This window comes from Podarcis tiliguerta, assembly GCF_965153285.1.
Source record: "Podarcis tiliguerta genome assembly, chromosome: 2".
Lineage (NCBI taxonomy): Eukaryota > Metazoa > Chordata > Lepidosauria > Squamata > Lacertidae > Podarcis > Podarcis tiliguerta.
This window is the reverse complement of record NC_139535.1, coordinates 72,530,693-72,549,335: the sequence shown is the minus strand read 5'-3', so window position 1 is coordinate 72,549,335 and position 18,643 is coordinate 72,530,693. Positions and strand designations below refer to the sequence as shown.

The 18,643-nt window shown below is 44.3% G+C and overlaps 1 protein-coding gene across 6 annotated transcripts in view; it reads left to right on the top strand.

The window, feature by feature from the left end:
• Positions 1-18,484, top strand: part of SH3PXD2B (SH3 and PX domains 2B) — a 102,322-nt gene extending 83,838 nt beyond the window's left edge. For all 6 annotated transcript variants that reach the window (XM_083430742.1, XM_083430740.1, XM_083430741.1 and 3 more), the window contains 6 exons: positions 1,339-1,443; positions 5,010-5,127; positions 8,291-8,517; positions 9,006-9,055; positions 10,451-10,576; positions 12,310-18,484. In XM_083430742.1, the coding sequence (XP_083286868.1) occupies positions 1,339-1,443; positions 5,010-5,127; positions 8,291-8,517; positions 9,006-9,055; positions 10,451-10,576; positions 12,310-13,848 (2,165 nt within the window). In that variant the 3' untranslated portion in view covers positions 13,849-18,484. The remainder of the gene's footprint in view (positions 1-1,338; positions 1,444-5,009; positions 5,128-8,290; positions 8,518-9,005; positions 9,056-10,450; positions 10,577-12,309) is intronic.
• Positions 18,485-18,643: the final 159 nt, after the last annotated feature.

Genomic DNA, 18,643 nt, shown 5'->3' with positions numbered 1-18,643 from the left:
AGCTTTCTATAAATTACCATCTTGATTTGCTTCGATGTCATATAGAGGTCAAATCATTTCATAGTTATTCCCTGAATACCTTGTGTTACCGTTCAGAATAGTTTTTTTTAATGAATTCTGAATTCACATAAAAAGACAAGTGCACAATAAATTGAATTACTGCATTAATTAAGCTGGGTTTATTGTCCGAGCTCAACAACATAAAGAGAATGATAAAGAAATAAAATTATCTATGTGTAAAAGTCAGCTCCCAACGTTCTGTCATTCTCTCCAAACATTGTGTTATGCTTAGTGTGACTAAGAAACTCTTAAGGCAGAGCTGTGCAAACACAGACTTGCTTGTTTCTCTGCAGCTTCCATTGGGTTCTGTGGAACATTATGGGCTGCCATCTAGGACCTAGTTGAGAGGGTTGTTGACTGTTTTACACTCCAGAATCAGCAGCAGGTTTAGCTGGTGTCTCTTCACCCCTGAAAACAAATGGCTTCCATTTTCATATGACAAAAACTACTACCTGAAGACAATATTGTGGAGGAGGCAAAATAATGCCAATCTCCCCTGCTCCTGGCAGGCTAAAGAATATCCCTTCTCCCCTTTCTGAAGGCTCTTCCAGTGCTGATCTACTTTCTAGCAGGTGACATAAAACTTTATAAGCTTATTGGAGACTTTCCAGAAGAACTGAGCTCTTTTTATATAGACCAAGTGATTTTTATATAGACCAAGTGATTGACATCCTGACAATTTGATGTAACGTTTGCGATTGGGAAGCAGTATAGGGTATAGCTATGATTATGTCAATGGCCTTTTAAAATATGTGATCATTTTAATAAAAAAAATTCAAACACTGTCTGACCTAAAAATTAAGTGTCTGTAGTGTGAGAGCAGCTGAGATGTGATAACTCTGAGAACATTTTCTCCCATAGCCTAAAATAAAAGACGAGCCAATTCCTTGGAGGTTGGTTTTATTTATTTGTGGGTTAGAACATGTATTTTAGTGTAAACACAGAATTCCAGGACCTTACAACAGATGAAGTACAATTTTATCAAAACATTTCCAAAATAGTAAGTTCTTTTTTTAAAAAAAATCATTGCTTCGTGAAATAGAACGTTGACAGAATAAAAAGATATTCAGTAACTGGTGTAAAGCCATGTAGGAGGGAGGCAATTGCACTTCACAGTTTAAGGTAATACATTATCTTGGTCCAGCCACTGAGAAGGTATTCTCCTTCTCTTGTCCCACCCAGCTGTTTCTCCACAGCTGGAATGGATGGAATGGGTTCAGTTCCAAAGTGAGAACTTAATGTGGCTTTTCAGCTAATGCTATTTTTCTTTCCCTTTAGGCTGGTGGTTTGTGAGCACATCAGATGAACAAGGATGGGTCCCAGCTACATGCTTAGAAGTTCAGGATGGAGCCCAGGATGAATTTTCAATGCAACCTGAAGAAGGTGAGAAAATGGCTTAAGAGAAGCTCCCCAATAATTCCTGGGTTTATTATTTGAACTGCTCTAGTCCAGCTAAATTTTTCAGGCTGTTGTCCAGGGAGCTAAAACTCCAGTTTGGTTTGCGTTTTAAAAAGTCCTAGTATCTCTCATCTTTAGCAAGCTCTCATGAAGGCTGAACTGGATATCACTGACAGAGAAGGTGGTGCTAATGAGCTTGCTTGAGCCTTTCCCAGCCTTCAGTATCCAACTTTTCCTCCATCTTTGAGCCACAAGCCACACCAGCCTTTGATATGGAGAGCACACATTCTGAATTAAGACCCCTAAATGGGTGCTTTGTTGAGTAATTTTTTAAAAAAATGACAGCTGCTGTTATTCTATTGTATTGCACCTGAGTAATATTTGCTATGGCTGTCCACACTGGAAAGTCCCAAGTGGTTTACATGGACCCCACGGTGGTTTCTCTTCCCCTTACTGCTCAAGTTCACATGCACTTCTTTTCAACAATGCTGCAACAGCAGGTGCTCCTGTGACATTTGCTAGGTCCTCCCCATGGTGGCTTCTTGTGATGGAATGAGAAATGCAGAGACAGACGCCAGCAAAACGGGTCAAAAGTGTCAAAAGTGCACAACTCTTTTTGAGGAACTTCTTGAGTTTGTTGTGATTTCTTCGTTCCTTCCTTTTTTAGAAGGTGCAGATACTTCTCATTTTTAATATGCCGCCTTTGTTAAGCAAAGCAAGGTGCATTGTCTGCTTGTGGAATTGTCTGCTCTATTAAACAAGGCTGATACTTCCAAGGAGTGAAGAGCTGCCTCCTTACACCCTGTTTTGTCCCTCTCCTGCTTCCCCAACATGCTCCTCCCAGTCCCATGGAGATACTGGTCTCTTCCCAGGCACGTGGGCCGCCGTCGGACACTTGGGGACTTGTACACCAGTGGATGGGGTCAAGGTGGATGCTGTGGAGATTGCTTTTATTGACCTCCATTTGTGCTTTGGACATTTGTCTACTTCCCGTTTCTGCATGTGCTGCCCATTGTGGTGTTTGCATGCGTTGTTGCATGTAATATATTACTTATTCACTGGGAATCCACCCTTTGTATTTCCTTGTGTGCATTGCTAGTCATATATGTTAAACCCCCACCCACCCCTCTTCCTCCTGCTTCTGGTACTTACTGTGTCAATGCCTCATGATTTAGGAGTTCTACTCTTCTGTGCCAGACTAGAGAGGATGTTAAATGCTCCTTTACATTCAACTTGCAAGTGCTAAAAAATGCAAATTGCATTGGGTGGGCTGATAATTACTGGGCTCACAGCTGGCATGGTGAGAGAATTTTTCTCTTTGTTTCCCCTGTTATAGTCTTAAGGAAAATCTCAGAAGCCAGTATTTGTTCTCGGAGACATTTTTCTCCCAAAGCAAATACCACCTTTCAAAAGAGGAATTTCCTCAAGACTACAAGGATATGTGTGTGCAAAGTTTAAATTCTCCCTCCATAACTGCTGTGAGCCTATAAATTATCACACACACACACATATGTCCGGCTGATGCAATTAATAAGAACACACTAGCATGTTAAATATGAAGCTACATTTAATGTCTTGTCTGGTTGCCCTTAGTTGACTCAGATATTTCCTTCTTGCACTGTGTTTCTAGCTTATCTGAAATCTAAAAGGAAAACAAAGACTGGCACAGACCTGCTTGATGGAATCGACCACATCTCAGAGTTTTCATGCCTTGGCTGTGTTCCTTATAATTCCTGTTGCATCCTGATGCCATGACATCTGTTTGATGCTCTGCTGATGTGCTTTTGATTTGTCAGGAAGTACAGTGTGGAGCATGTTGGTTGTGTGCTCAGGCACTTGAACACATTTATGGCTAGACATTTCAAGTGGACACATACATCCACTGAAGTACCTCATCGTGAAGTTGGCAGTTCAAGGTTATGTTAGTCTAACCAAGTGCTTGTCCGCACTTTGCTTGTCCCATCCCAGAAAGCATGGGTCTGAGTGGTTTTCTGCTTGCCCCACCACTTCCCTGGGAAAACTTGCACTTTGCAACTGAATCGGAGGAAATGTCAGTCCATGAAAAACCTGCTCCGAATCAGCAGTAAAGAGCGGCTTTTCCTGGAGAATGTGGCAACTCAAACTGAAGTGTGGATGAGCTCATGTACTGCAGTTCTGTAAGTGGAAAGGACTGTGCATGTTGTTTCAGCTCTTCCTGCCAGAGATATCATTAAACTAGCTGTGAAACTGATTCCTGGCTCTGCACGAGGCATTTCTAGAAATGGGGACACAGTATAGGCTGCAGATGAGTATTGAATGCCAATGGCAGTCTTGCTGAGGCAGACTAGCTGGCATCACTTTGGCAGCTGTGCATAGGGAAAGCAGGCCACAAAAGCATTGTTTGTTATTTGTCGGTAATGCAGGTGGTGTGTGTGTGTTTGGATTTCTTGCTTCTCTTTCTGTAGAGTTGTCGCGATTATGTTTTTACTGATACCAAGTTGTTCCACCTAGTCTTAGCTAGCGGTTACTTCCTTTTCCTCTGGATTGTCACTGGAAATTGGTTAAAAGCCTTATGGCTCTGGTGTTGGCATAATGCACATTCCCCCATAACTTTACCCACAGTCTGGTACTAGGGAGGATGGAAGGCAGTGGCAGCTAACCTGTAGCCTTTCAGATGTGCTTGGCCTCCCAACTCCTGTCAGACTTAGCCAGCATGACCAATGGTCAGGGATTATGAGAGTTGCTGTAGTCCGACAACATTTGGAAGCTACCACCTTGGCTATCTGTGATATAAGAGATAGGGAATGGTTGTCATGGTAACAGGGGCAGAGGTCAAGTAAGCACAGAGGTCAAGTAAGTTTTTACAAGAGAGCTCTGCAGTGGCAGCATGACCCCAGGTGAGGAGAAACAGAGGAAATGAATGGGATGCAATCTTGGAACCAGTGGAGTTATTGCAAGAGCTGTGAAATAGCTGCTTATTGGAGTGGTGTGGTTCCTTGAGTGCTATAACATGGGAGGAGCATGGTCTCTTTAATTGTGCAGGAGAAGCTATCTGTGGGTCTCTGGTGTTACAGCGCTCATGTGAGTGGAGCACTCAAATGAACACTTGTGCACCCAGATGAAGCTGCTGAAACAACATTGGAACTGATGCTTAAGGTGTTTGGTATCGGACACTTAGGGCTAATGGAAAAGCAGATTCTTTTTAGAACAGGCCTGTGCAACACCCCACCCCTGACAAGCCTGGCATACGCAGCCCACCTCATTTCCACTGACCACCTATTACAGCTGCCTGTCTTCAACTGGAAAGACAGAGAGGTTGTCACGCACCAGGCAGGGGCTGATAGGGTGTATTAGACTTGCCAGAGGGTATTACAAGTTATGTGACTAGATTTTTGGAAGCTTGTGTCAGGTGGATAGGCTCTCGACCCCGGTGTGTGATGCACCCGATTGCCAACCTTCCCATTCCATGTAATCCAGTTCAGAGAGCAAGACTTTAACAAAGTTTGAAAAGTTTTCAAAACAGGGACTTCTAACAAGCTTTGTTTTCTTCTCTTCTATTTTGCTCGCAACAGAGGAGAAGTATATGGTCATTTACCCCTACACTGCTCGGGACCAAGATGAAATGAACCTGGACAAAGGGGCTGTTGTGGAGGTGATCCAGAAAAACCTGGAAGGATGGTGGAAGATCAGGTACCTTTCATTTGGGGTTACTGAAGAAGAATCAATGGGAGGCAGGCATGCCCGAATATAAGGGGCAAGCTACTTTTATTTATTTATTACTGAAGTCTTGTGTACTAAAACCCAATGATGTTTATCTCTGTCTCTTGCAAGGCATCCTTAGGAGAGGGTAGCTTCCATCCAGTAAGGGACAGAAGGAAAGATCAGGTTAAGACACACAAAGCTCCAGCAATGACTGATGTAGAGGAATGCATTTTGTGGCATTCTGCTCTGTTTCTAGGAGTTAAAAATTAGATAACACAAGCTCTTTTTGGAAGAGGAGTGGACACACAGAGGCAATACTTTAGTGTTGAAAGGAATTGCTTTTTGCATTATGAACAGATGGCATATTGCCTCGGGACGATGAGATGCCCTGAAAATCTCATTGGCACATTCTGGTATATAAGGTGGTCCCGCCAACACATTTGTGGGTTTCGGAAACATGTGAAGGAAACTATCCAAAAGGTAGCAAGGCATGATGTGCCACTGAAGCTACATTTTCATATCACAAAATGGTGGGTGCAAAGAGGTGGGTTCTTTGGCCATTTAAAAAAAAACCCTTTAAAGATGCTGTAATGCATAGGGGGGAAAGGTACTCGAACAGTTGAGTTAGGGAAAGAGGTTGTAGAGAATGCCCTGAACCATGCTTCTTTATTGGCTTAAACTGCATGCTGCTGCAGTTGTCTTTGCAGTTAAGGGCACTTACTTCCTTTTAGTGGTAAAATGTGTTTATCACACAGTCTCTGCTTTAAACCAAACCAACACACACAGCACTGTCACAATGACTGCAACTGAAAGTGCTGGATGGTGCACAGGTTGGTTCATTAGATGCAAAAAAATGTGTGTTATTTTAGTACCTACTTTTTGTAAGAGACCCATTTCTACACTTCTGACTCCAACATAATGAAACTGCAGACTGATGAGTGAAATTCTCCAGCATCCTTAAATTAAGGGGGAAGGTCTCCCATCGTTCTGTTCTTTTTGCCTGGTATATTTCTTGCTCCTAAATCAAAGCATCTCTCTCAATTGTCCACTCTGTTTGCTGTTGAACAAGTCCACCAGATTTTTGCATCTGTGTTGCCTAAAGAGGCTGCTGTTTGGTTTTGGTTTTTCGTTAATAGAATTTTTTTCTGGCTATAGATTTTTGAAGTGTTTAGTACAGCTTTGTTCACCACTTGAGAATCAGCTGTATCCGCCAGCCTTGTAATGGGACAGCTAAAATATGGTTCACATTTACAATAGAAAATGGTTGAAAATGTATGTGTTAATCAGATGGGGCAAAAATACAACACTCTGTTTACAAGGCAACTACAGCCATATTGATCAGGGCCATAACAGAATGCAGGCAGAAATAATGGGCAAACTAAGCACAAAAAAGAATGCCTTGATGACTATGATCTAACCCTCGGTTGGTCAGCTAAAGGTCTCTTCTGGCTACATTATAGTTGTAAGTCTTGACACTGGGCTGACACTGACAAAGTGTGTGTCGAGGTAAAGCAGAGAGCAGGCTTTGATTTCCGTAACCTTCCAATGAACCTGCAGCATTGGCAACCACTACACCAGGAAAAAAGAATGTGTGTTGACATTTTAAACTGAGGAAATTTGCTTCAAAGAATCTCGAGTCTATTAAAGGCGCAGCAGCTGGCGTCATCTGATCCTAGCATCTTTGCCTCTGGCCACTAAGGTGGCATTTTCCTGTGGCTGGCACCAGTCCCTCCTCTCTGGCAGATGTCCTTGGTGGATGTGGTTTCTGAGTCACGGTAAAGGTTTAGGGCTATTGTTTTGTTTTGGGTTTCTCTTCTTTTAATGGTTTTGATGTAAGAAAAGAAGACAAACGGCACACTGGAAAAGTGGCGACCTTTGTATGAGAACTGGAAACACCAAGAGTTAGACTGCTTTGCATGTGACAGAAAAGTAGATGCACCTGTTATTACCACATGCCCCAGTGTTGTTTCCTGTTTTACCTTCTTTTTTCACATTGTGTTTATGTGCCACAGAGAAATGTGATTGGCCCTAAATCTCTATGTATATGCAGTGTATGCATTAGGGATGGGGAAGCTCAGGTCCAGGGGCCAAATGAGGCCCTCTAGGCCCTCAGGATTTTTCCAAGGTCACACAGCCCTCACCAGTCCTGCTTTGCACTCCCCTTGAGTGTTTTTTTGCCTGGCTAGAATGTGCCTGGATGGAGAGGGATATGTGAATGTATTAAAACTAATCTAGTGTACAAACAGCAAATTTTTCATTTGCTGCTCTGACTGCTTTTGCCTGTGGTTTCCCAGAAGGGGGTGTAGGCTGAAAAAGTTCCACCCACCCCCCGGGTGTCTACATGGTGAGAGTACACAGTTTGCCTCTACACAATATAGCAGAGGTGGAGCCCCTCCAGATGCTCTTAACATCCATCTGCCACCAGCCTCATGGCCAGTGGTCAAGGATTATGGGAATTGTAGGCTAGCAACATCTGGAGGGCCACATGTTCCCTTATCCTTGCATTTGAGGGACACAGCTGATACGTATGGTTTACAAATATGTACCTGTCGATTTGGCAATATGCAATGTGGCCCTTAGGCAGGCCCACTAGACTCTGTGACATTTGTCATGCTGCTTCAAAATAAGCAGAAAGGATCCTGGACTCACTACATTAGAGTAGTCCAGTGCATTTCAGGTAACAAATGATCAGAGGATCTTTCTCTGTGCCCATGATGCACCCATAATGGGTTGGAGACTCCTGTGTTCCAGATTAGTCTTGCTGTCCCTGTATGCCATAATCCATTCCACATCTGGAGACTGGTTATTACAGCATAGCATACTGCCAGTATATAGCCTTTTCCCCCAATGAGGTACAGCCACCTTGGGCATCTGTATGGAAAGATGGGAGATAAATTTGCTTAATCAACATTAAGCAAACATTCATAATTGTGAAGGTATGGGGTCTTGAAAGATATTCAAGAGTGTATCTCTCAGATAACAGAAGAATGAAATGGGGGGAGGGGGCTCTGGATTGATCAGTCTGATTTCTCAGAATGTTGATTCAGAACCCTTTTTGTGCCTCTCAAGAACTGCTATGAATCAAGCTGGCTGTAGCCGTGATAAGAACGAGACAGAAGTCTAAATAATTTGACCATTCATATTGCTGCAGGTATCAGGGTCAGGAGGGCTGGGCCCCAGCATCATACCTGAAAAAGGGGAGTGGTGACATGCTTGCTCCAAAACTGGGATCTGCCACTTCCGCCCACTCCTATGCACTAGACCTGGATGGAATCTCCCGGCAGCAGAACTCGGCGGGCCGAGACAAGGATGGGCCGAACAACCAAAGAGATGGAAGGTTTGATGGTCGCCCATTGCCAAATGTGGACCTTAGGCGAAGTAAGTTGGGAAGAATGAACAATAGTTTTGGGTTCTTTGTAGGACATGCTAGCCTGGTGTGGTGCAGGAAGGTCTTCATGGCTCTTGAGTTTTGTGGCTTCTTGAGAATTATAATTGGAAGAACTGGGGTTATTTAGGTCAGTTCAGCAAAGCTGATAGTAAATTTTGGAATCCTTTCTAGTGTATGTTTGTATTGCATTCTACTTCTGCTGCTACTCCAATGAAGCATATCTCAAACTTGGTGGCAGTTGATGGGACATTATGCATCTAGGGGGGCATGCTGTTCAGGATTTTAGTGTAGGTTTGTGTGTGAAGAACCTACCCACCCCCCCACCCTGTCTCTATAATATACGTACTCAGTCTCTCTTTCCCTCTTGCTCTTTTTTTCCTCAGACTGGACTGGTGGGGTCTTGTTAGTTCTTCTTAAGTATCACTTTTTGAAGCATGTTTTCATATCCTTCAATCACAATGAAATATTTTCTTGGCAGAGTCACCAAAGATGAGACAGAGACCCCCTCCTCGTCGAGATCTCACAATAGTAAGTATTGCCCCCAGTTGCTTTAAGCTGGGGAGTTCTGGTGCATTATTAAATACACAGAACAAAAATAAGCTAGACCAGTGGTGGTAGAAAGGGACACAGCTTGGTCTTGCCGCATTTTGCATTTCGGCATAGATTCCCATGTGCAAACATGTCCGTATATGTAACTTGCTTCTTAATGAATGGATGAATATGGAAGTGATAAAATAATGCTCTGGCAAGGATCAGACCATTGCCACAATATATAAAGGGGGAAATAGTGCTTTCTGCATGCATGCCCTGTGCAACTGATCCCATGCACAAAATTCATTGCATGAGAAGCTTCCCTAATATTCCTCCTTGTGATCCACATGTGCAGTGGTTCTACCTAATATAGCTGGTGCAGGAGTGAGGCTTAACCCCCCCCCCCCCAGATCTGCTTTCTTCTGTCAAGGGACTCTTGCCTTACGAATGAGTATATACCATTCTGTTTTGAAGTAGCTGCACAGGCCTCTTCTGTTGTGTTTATGGCCAGCAGATAGCTGCAGCTGCCCACAAAATATACTTCAGGTGTGGCAGTTTCCATAGCACAGGTGCTCTGGAAATAAGCCTGCTTACCTACCATATATGACAATGTGCACTGCATATATATAGCGTATATATTCTTAATCCGTCGTGGGAGCATGGACTAAGGAAAGCTTTGCTTATAAGCCTCATGCATGTGTTTCTCTATGCATACAACTTTCCCTCAAGTTCAGAGATTGACCAAGGAAACATTGCCTTCCCCATGAGGCCCTGGAGCACACACAGCTGGCAGGTCAGCAGCTGAAATATGTCCTGTATAGATGTTCCTGAAATAAATTTTGTTTTTTAAAGCAAACTTGGCCCATTTTCCAAGTCATTCCTTTTATATCATAGTATTAGAAAGTGACTATATTCACTGATAAAAGAGTCTACAGAGAGTTGAAAATAAAACCCCACAGAGGGAACTCTTAGGGTAAGAAGATCCCTTGGGGGAAAGTGAGGGGGTTTTGCTTCTTCAGCGATAGTTTTCCCAGGAGCAGCCATTCAAAGCAGGCTGAAGCTGGGATTACTTCTCTGCAGATCTGAATTTTAATCTGAGCTGCCCAAGAATCCATGAGCTTCTAAGGCTCTCCTCCCCTTCGAGGCAAGCAGTATGACGTCTGGAAGTTCATTTCCAGGCCCAGACCTGCTAAACATCTCCAGCATCTTTAATCCCGTGTGGCCTCTCTTGAAAGATGAGCTTGTCAGCAGTAACTGTAAAATCAGTGAAGCCACATGAACCTGCCAGCCAAATGCTACCTTCCTCGTGGGCTACTTTGGAGGGCAGTGGGGTATATTGTCCCTTGTCATCTTCGGACAGAAGTAGGCTAATGTGTGTTGTTTCTGCAACAGCCCCGTGGCCTCAACCTGCCTAAGCCCCCTGTGCCCCCGCAAGTGGAAGAGGAGTATTACACTATTGCTGACTTCCAGACTACTATCCCGGACGGCATCAGCTTCCAAGCAGGAATGAAAGTAGAGGTGAGGCTGCATCCGCCCTGCTCTTCTCCGTGCCCTTTGGGGCTTTCCACGGGTCCGCATGCTAAAAGCTTTGTGTTTGCAGTAGTTGTCTGATACAGTTGCGTTATGCTGATGATTGACAGGGATGAGCAGTCCTTTTTTCCTAAAAAAAAATGTTTAGGAGTACTCTCATTTTGACTCAAGAAAATCACCATTTTATAGCTCAAATCGGGGAAAATAAATACAGTAAATGGACAAATTGTTCAGGGGTATGCGTACTCTTGCATCCACCCCCAGAAAAAAGCACTAGGGATGAGGGTCAAATTTCTGTCCTATCGGTGAGTAAGGAAGGATAATCCTCCCTGGTGTGCTGTGTTCTAGTCTGACTGGTATGTTCGTATTCCGTTTTAAAAGGTGTGTGGAGCAGCTCACCTTTCCATCCTCCCTCCACACATGCACAGCAGCCCGTTTCACTGGGAGAAGGGAGAAGTATAAAAAGGAGGTATTCTCTGCTTCTCCACCATGAATGGAATGTGTGCTGAAACTGCAACCATCTTTCAGCTTCTGGTAATGCAGGCAGTGATCTCCTCCAGCTGCCTGCTCACCCTGAACTTTCACATTTTCCTTTGCCAGAATTTTGCCTTATCAGGTTAAAATATTTGCATACAGCTTACTATTTATTTATTTATTGCATTTCTCTCCCACTTTTTCTTTCCCCATCCCCAATTAAAATTACATTTTAAAAATATTTTTATTTATTTTATATATGCAACCACTATATTCAAGAATCTTGAAGTGATTCGCTCCATAAAAACACACACACAGCTACAGTGTGTGTGTGCGCGGGCACACATTTAGAAATGTGGATGTTAATTAGCTGTATCAGCCTTAAAAAAATGGAGTTTAGTATCCTGCTGGCGGTACCTCATCTATGGCTCATTGCTGACACCTAGTGGCCAAGTAGTTTTCTTGGCCAATTGGATTATTGTGCTGTGTGTGTCCACGTTTGCTTGGAGAAGAGAGCTGACTCGAAAGGTGGCCTGCTACTTTTGATGCTCTGTATACATATGCATGTATGGATGCTCCGCTACAAGAGAGTCATTCCCATTTAATAGTGCAAACTAGCTAGAAGTTCATGATTATATTTTGTATTGCACAAGGGCCTCAGCAATTTTATACATTATACTGAGACAAGCCCAGTTGTGTTACTGAGTGTTAACAAGGAGTTGCAGCCAATCTATGACTCCTCTTGCAACAGATGCATGCATGGCATCCACATATTACATTTCTAGGTGTGCACAAACACAAAATAACTTGTACACCTACGAAATGTCCTTTGTGAAATGATTCTCGCCTTCAGACAGATAAATTCAGCAACAGAAGATTCTGTTAAGCAGAGTGAAAGGCCAAGGTTAGGACAATATAAGAAGTTTAAAGAGCAATACAAGGAAGCTACAGCTTTCTGCAGTTCCTTAACTACAAGAGGAAATGCCAGATTCAAGGCTGAAATGAGACTCCATGGCAATTTAAAAAGATGGTTTTGAAAGTGGAAGCTCTTCCTTAATCTCCACCACCACCTTTGCTCCTAGAATTGGGAGGGAGGCAGAAAAGAAATTGCTGGGGCATGGCTTCATCCTTGGGCTGGGGGTTAGTCACCTCTGTTCTTAAGTAACCCCCTCAGCTTTGATGTGAGCAGTTGAAGCAACTGGTGCGGCAAGAGATCTAAGGCATGGTGTTTCTCTTTCCTTCCGCAGGTCATTGAGAAGAACTTGAGTGGTTGGTGGTACATCCAGATAGAGGAGAAGGAAGGCTGGGCACCAGCTACTTTCATTGACAAGTACAAGAAAACTAGCAACGCATCTAGACCTAACTTCTTGGCACCGCTGCCGAATGAAATGGCGCAGCTCCGGCTTGGCGACAGTGTGGCGGAGAGCAGCTCTAATGGAGAAGCCTTTGGGCCGTCCAGGCCTCTGCCTGAAGCACCACCCAATGACATAGACAGTGCAGGGAAATGGAAAGCGAAGGAGGTTTCCAAGGGTGCCCTGCCAGAGAGCAGCGATGCATCTCTCTCCGTGGGGTACGAGGAGATTTGTGATCGGGACACCGAAGAGAAGCCGAGCCTCCCTCCGAGGAAGGAATCCATAATTAAATCCGAAGAGGAGTTGATAGAAAGGCAGCGGTTGGAACAGAGGCCACCTCCGAAGCCTCCTGGCATGATTTTGCCTGCGATTCCCCCCAAGCAGGCTGTCCCTCCGAGGGACAACAGGAAGCCAGAGCTCAAAACAGAGAAGGGGAAACTGTTCCAGCTGAAAAATGAAATGGGGCTAGAGTGTGGGCACAAGGTGTCTCCCAAAGAGGTGAAGAAGCCGAACCTTCGGCCCACTGTTAAGCCTGCCAAGCCAAAAGTTGAGCCCCCAGAGGACAAGCCTGAGCTCGGGATCCCGAACCCTTTCCTGAAATCAAAGCCTCAGGTCAGACCCAAGCCAGCAGCAGCCCCTAGGACAGATCCCCCTCAGGGAGATGACAAACTAGACATTTGCAACCTGAGGAGCAAACTCAGGCCTGCCAAAGCGCAAGAGAAGCCTTCTGATCAGGACCCCACAGCTGGCGAGAGTGCCTTCAGTAACAACGCACTTCCTGTGGAATCTTCCGTCCGGTCTCAGGAAAGGCCAGCTGTGGAGATGAGGCCTCCATCCAGACCAGACAGCCAAGTCTTCAAGGAGGCTGCTTCATCCAAAGTTCCTTTTGGTTCCACAAAGCTGAGTGAGGCTGATTCCAAGGGTAGCTTTCCAGCTTCCAGGGAACCACCTCAGCGGCCCGTAGTGCCACCCAGGAGGCCTCCTCCTCCCAAGAAAGCCACCACACCATTGCCTGCATCTTCGTTTGCCCCCTCTCTGGAAAATAAAGCTCCACAGAGGGAAGTGCCTGAACTGAGAGCTGCCTCTGTGCCTGGCAGGCCGATGCTGGTTCCACCAAAAGCCAAAGGTTTCCTGCCAGCTCCGTGCCAAGATGATGCCAAAGCGAAAAGCGGCCTAGGCCCAAAGGGAATCCCCAAGCCTGTGGAGAGGGAGAGAGGATCCGTCCCCATCACCAGTTCAGACGTCTCCAGAGAAGCCCTCTATGTGGCTGTGGCAGATTTTGATGGCGATGAAGAAACCAGCAGCTTTAAAGAAGGGACCTTGTTTGAAGTCCGAGAGAAGAACAGCAGTGGTTGGTGGTTCTGCAAGGTCCTTGCTGGAGCGCCATGTTGGGAAGGCTGGATTCCTTCCAATTATCTCAGAAAAAAGCCATAAGCCCCTCCATTTGTCTTCAGATTAAGCAGCAGCTCAACATTCCCCATTTTAGTATCAAAATATTTAATTAGTTTATTTATAGTTTTTCATAAGGCTGGCTCTATTATTATTTTTTTAAGTATCTGGGACACCATACATTCCAACTTGTGTCATTTCCAAGAAAGAATAGCAAGGGAAACAGGCCTTCCTATTAGTGTGGCTTTGCTACTGTTGCTACTCTTGGCAGCTCATTCCCTAAATACTTTTTAATAGGTTAATTCACAGAGACACACACAATTGATCCCTTCCCCAGCCTCCATGTGGTTTAGGTCCACCTGCCCCTCACAGGGCTGGCTGATTAAAAAAAAGTGTTCTTTAAAATTGTCGCTCAAGTTCTGGAACACACAGTAGCAAACAAAACGCCCGCACACACATGTTAGAATGTAAAAACCTGGGAGATGATTTGTTTTCAGCTTGGTAAGGAAATGGAAGTGAGTCCCACTAACCAATGAATGGAAATGAGAAATTGAAAAGCCACTGTTTGTGCTGAGTTCCCTTGTTAAATACCATGTGCCACATTTTGCTGTTGTTCAGGTGCTAATATGCCTCTGAATAAGTAATTTGATGTTCTAGGATATGCCTAGGTGGAAAGGCCTGTCCAAGTAGCTGCTAAGAGATTCTTTCTAGCCTTGTATAAGTATCTTTTGCCCCATATTTGAGCAATCCTTCTGCCACTGTAGGTCCCACATTAATGCCTCTTTTGATGTCTGTTGTGCTGACCTCTTTGTATAGGCTCCCCTCCCAGTATTATAGTCTCCTTTTAGTAAATAAAGCAGATATTATATTAGGTTATCCATACTGTTCCGCTGTAAGGTTTCAAATAACTCCCAAGACCTCCTGGCAGGAGGATTGCTAGCAGAACAAAGTGCTGCCTCTTCAGGGACAGATTGCACAGCTGCATTCACGCCTGTACGCAAGTAGATCTCTAGTGCTGTCCTATCATGATTCCTCAGGTCTGGTAGATGACAGCTGCCAGGATGGTAGCCCTCCAGTGGGTGCTAATAATTTATACTGCAAGGCTTCCCAACCTGGAAGTAGCATCTAGATTTCACAAGGGACGGAGGTTTTGCTGTACCCCTCCCCACTTTATCTATTCCTTACCCTTTTCAAAAAGCATGTTTCTCACCCATGTGTTGATTTGTAGGGTGGAGAGGGGGGAATATGGATGTTATGCAGCGAGGCTAAAACAATAGTTCTTGGAGCAATGTGAACTGCTCTGACTTATCTGAGTGGGAAGGCATGTGTCTGATCCTGGCCTCTTTAACTATGGACCATGGCAATTTTCTGTGATGCCATGGAAATGGCTCTGATGAGAGGAGGGTTGGGTTCAGAGCACAATGTGCTTAATACGACATATGTATATTTTGGAGCAGTGGTCATGAGGCATCAGAGAAAGAAATATCAAATGTGCGTTTAGAAATATATATGTCTTCCCATACTTTGCCCCCATTTCATTTAATACATGTGTATGTGTATTCATCTCCAGGGTCTGAAAAAGCCAGTTGAACAATGCCTCCTGCTCTCAATCTTAGATGTTTTCAAACTTACCATTGCTGCAATGGATCAGTGGTTTTATTTTCAGAAATATAAACCTGGATAGATTCACTGCTGATCTAACAGTAAAAAAAAAAATCATGTTTGCATTGACCAAGAGAGGGTCAATGATTTCCCATGTCTGTATTATTGGTGTGAGTCTGCCTAGTTTGGTCTCCCATGGGCTGAACCCCACTTACCTGCTTTAATCAGGTAGTATGCAGATTTAACTTAAGCCAACCTTCCCCATTCTAGTGCCTTCCGGATGTTGAACCACAATCCCCATCATATGAGCCCCAGCCAGCAGGGCTAATAGTTAGGGGTGGTGAGAACATGCAACTCGACACCTGGAGGGTACTAGTTCGAGGAAGGCTGGCTTAAGTTAAATCTGCATACTGTCATAAATCTTCCTATATAATGGGTATTTTTAAAAAATGGAGGATTTAGGAGTCCATCTCCTAACTTTGCTTTCTGAAAATCAGCACTTGAAGTTCACATCATGTCATTTTCCCTAAAGTCCCAACTTAGATACAGGTACTGTCCTTTTAGTGCTGTAGTGTTTCTTCTGTCCATCCCTTAGATCAGCGGTAGCCAACATGGTACCCTAAATGTTGTTGGGCTACAACTCCCATCACCAGCTTCAAGCAACTTCAAGCATCCTTTGAGGATGCGGATTATCTAGATCCATTCTAGTCTGGATTCTGGCTTGGTTTGGAGACAGATCAGCCTTGGTTGCCCTGATAAATTAGCATTGTCTAGAGAAGGATAGGGGGAGTGTGACTATGTTACTCTTTCTTGATCTCTGTGACTTTTAATACCATCCACCATGGTGTTCTTGGACTGGCTCTGAGAGATGGGACCTGGGGGCATGTTCTTCAGTGGTCCGTTCCTACCTTCAGAGCCTGTTTCAGAGAGTAGCACTGGAAGATTGCCTGTTGGCTTCCCAGCAGTTATGTTAAGAGGTCCCAAAGCTTACCATCTTGTCCCCAGTTCTGTTTAATGCCTATATGAAGCCTTTGGGTGAGGCCATTAGAATATTTGGAGCTAAGTGCCATTGATAAACTGAGTCACCCAACTCTTTCTCTTTGGCATTTGAGTCAGGTATGGTGTGCAAGCCCAGAGCCACTGTCTAGACTCAGTGGTGGGTTGATAAACTGAAGCTGAATCCTGGTAAGACTCAGGGCCCTGTGCGTGTATGCACCTACTGTCCAGGATAGAGGTCAGTTACCTGCTGTGGGTGGGGTTGCACTTCCTCTGAAGGGACAGGTATGTAGTCTGAGAGTGCTGCTTGTTCCATTGTTATCACTGGAGGCTCCAGTACCTTGGAATGCTTGGTAGTTTTGGCTGGTGTGCCAGCTATGGCTGTTTCCAGACAGGGATAGCTTAGCTTCAGTGGCCCATGCAGTGGTCCCCTTGCAATGGAATTGCTGCAGTGTGCTCTGTGTAGAGCTTGTGTTTGGTTGGGAAGCTGCAACGGGTGCAGAATGTGGAGTCACAGCTTATGGCCAGGTGGAGAGAACTGCACTGGATGGCAAAATGCTTTAAAGGACCAAATTTAAGATTTTACTGGTAAGAGTATAAAGCCCTAAACAACTTGGTACCAGGGTATCTGAGACATCACCTTATCCTCTATGTACCTGTATGTTCACTGCAGTATTTTATTTTTAAAAACTGTATTTTTACTTTTGTTGTTGTTGTTTTGTTGTTGTATACTGTTATGGTATTTTGTAACATTTAGCAGTTATCAATATTCCAAAATTAATTAATAAATCGGCTAAACCAATGATCAGGGTTGATGGGAGTTGTAGTCTGACAATGTCTGGAAGATACCACGTTTGTTATCTCTATGTTAGAGAGGTCTCATTCATCTTTGCATGGCCAGTAAGTAAGGTATCCTTTGTACCATATGGGAGATGAAATTTGATTATTCACTTTTTGTGCTCTGAACCTATGATAACTGCTCTAGTGATGTCATCAGATAGGTAAAGAATTTGCAACCCTGTAATGTCATCTCAACACGTACTGCCCAGGTGCTTTCCCCCTCTTCCCTGTTCGATTATATGTGTGTGGTAGTAAACACTACAACATGATGCCAAAATAGATTGCTTTATACCAAAATAAATTACTATGAAGAGAAGCAACTTGACTCATTCCCCCACCCACCCCAGTCTCAGTTCTAAGGGCCTTTCTCGTTCACGTTCTGCTAGATTTTGAGGTGCTTCCTCACGAGTCCCAGTGCTCTCCTTCCACACACCTCTCTATCCTTGGCAAAACCTTCACAGAAGGGGCCCTGGCCTGATAGTGCTGTGTCTGAAAGCAGCCCATGACACACACACCTCTGTGCCTCATTTTTTTATTATTGCACAGGATGCAGACAATAATACTGACCTAACTTGCTGGGCATGAGAAGCATTGGTGAGCTAACCCTTCCCTCAGTACTTTGTCCTAGGCCAGCCTCCCACAACCAGTGCTCTCTGGAAGTGGTTGGACTACAATTCCCATTAGACCCAGCAAACAAGGTCAGTGGTCAGGGAAGTTGAGAGTTGTAGTCCAACAACATCTGGAATGGCACAGGCTGCGGAAAGCTGTCCTATGCTGAATTGGGGGGGAGGATCATTCTAATTATTGCCTGTGACACATAGGTGAAACTTGCCCACAGTCACATACTGTGTTTTCCTTCTACCAAGCTCGCTAAATCACATCCCAGGGTAACTAACTTTACTATGGGTATAAAGGATATTCAGCCTTTTGCTTACCAAACCCAGCTTTGCAGCCCTCTGACTGGGATGTTGGGGGCAGAGGGATGCTGCCTAAATGGCCTTGCCTTCCTGTGCAAACATTAGAAGCCTGTTTTAATGTCTCGTATTATGTAAACTTGTATTAATCTGTACTTTACCGTGGGTGGGATTTGGGGTGGGCGGAAGGGTTTTTGAGGATGATAGATGTAGCCTGTGTAAAATATCATGTATACTTCCAACATTAAAGGGTGGTGGCTGTTGGGGGTTTTTTAGGAAAAGAAATAAAAAAATGAGCTTGACTGGTTTCAAGCAGAATTGTTACAACACTTTTGCTTTTTTCCTTCTGTCTTTCCGACATGTCAAATGCTGTTTTAACAGAACAAATGCCTCACTTAGGGGGCTGCAAGGCCCCCCACTCACAGTCCTAGAAAGTGGCCTCTATCTGTCTCTCAAAAGAAGCAAGAATATTGCTTGCTCTTGGTGTA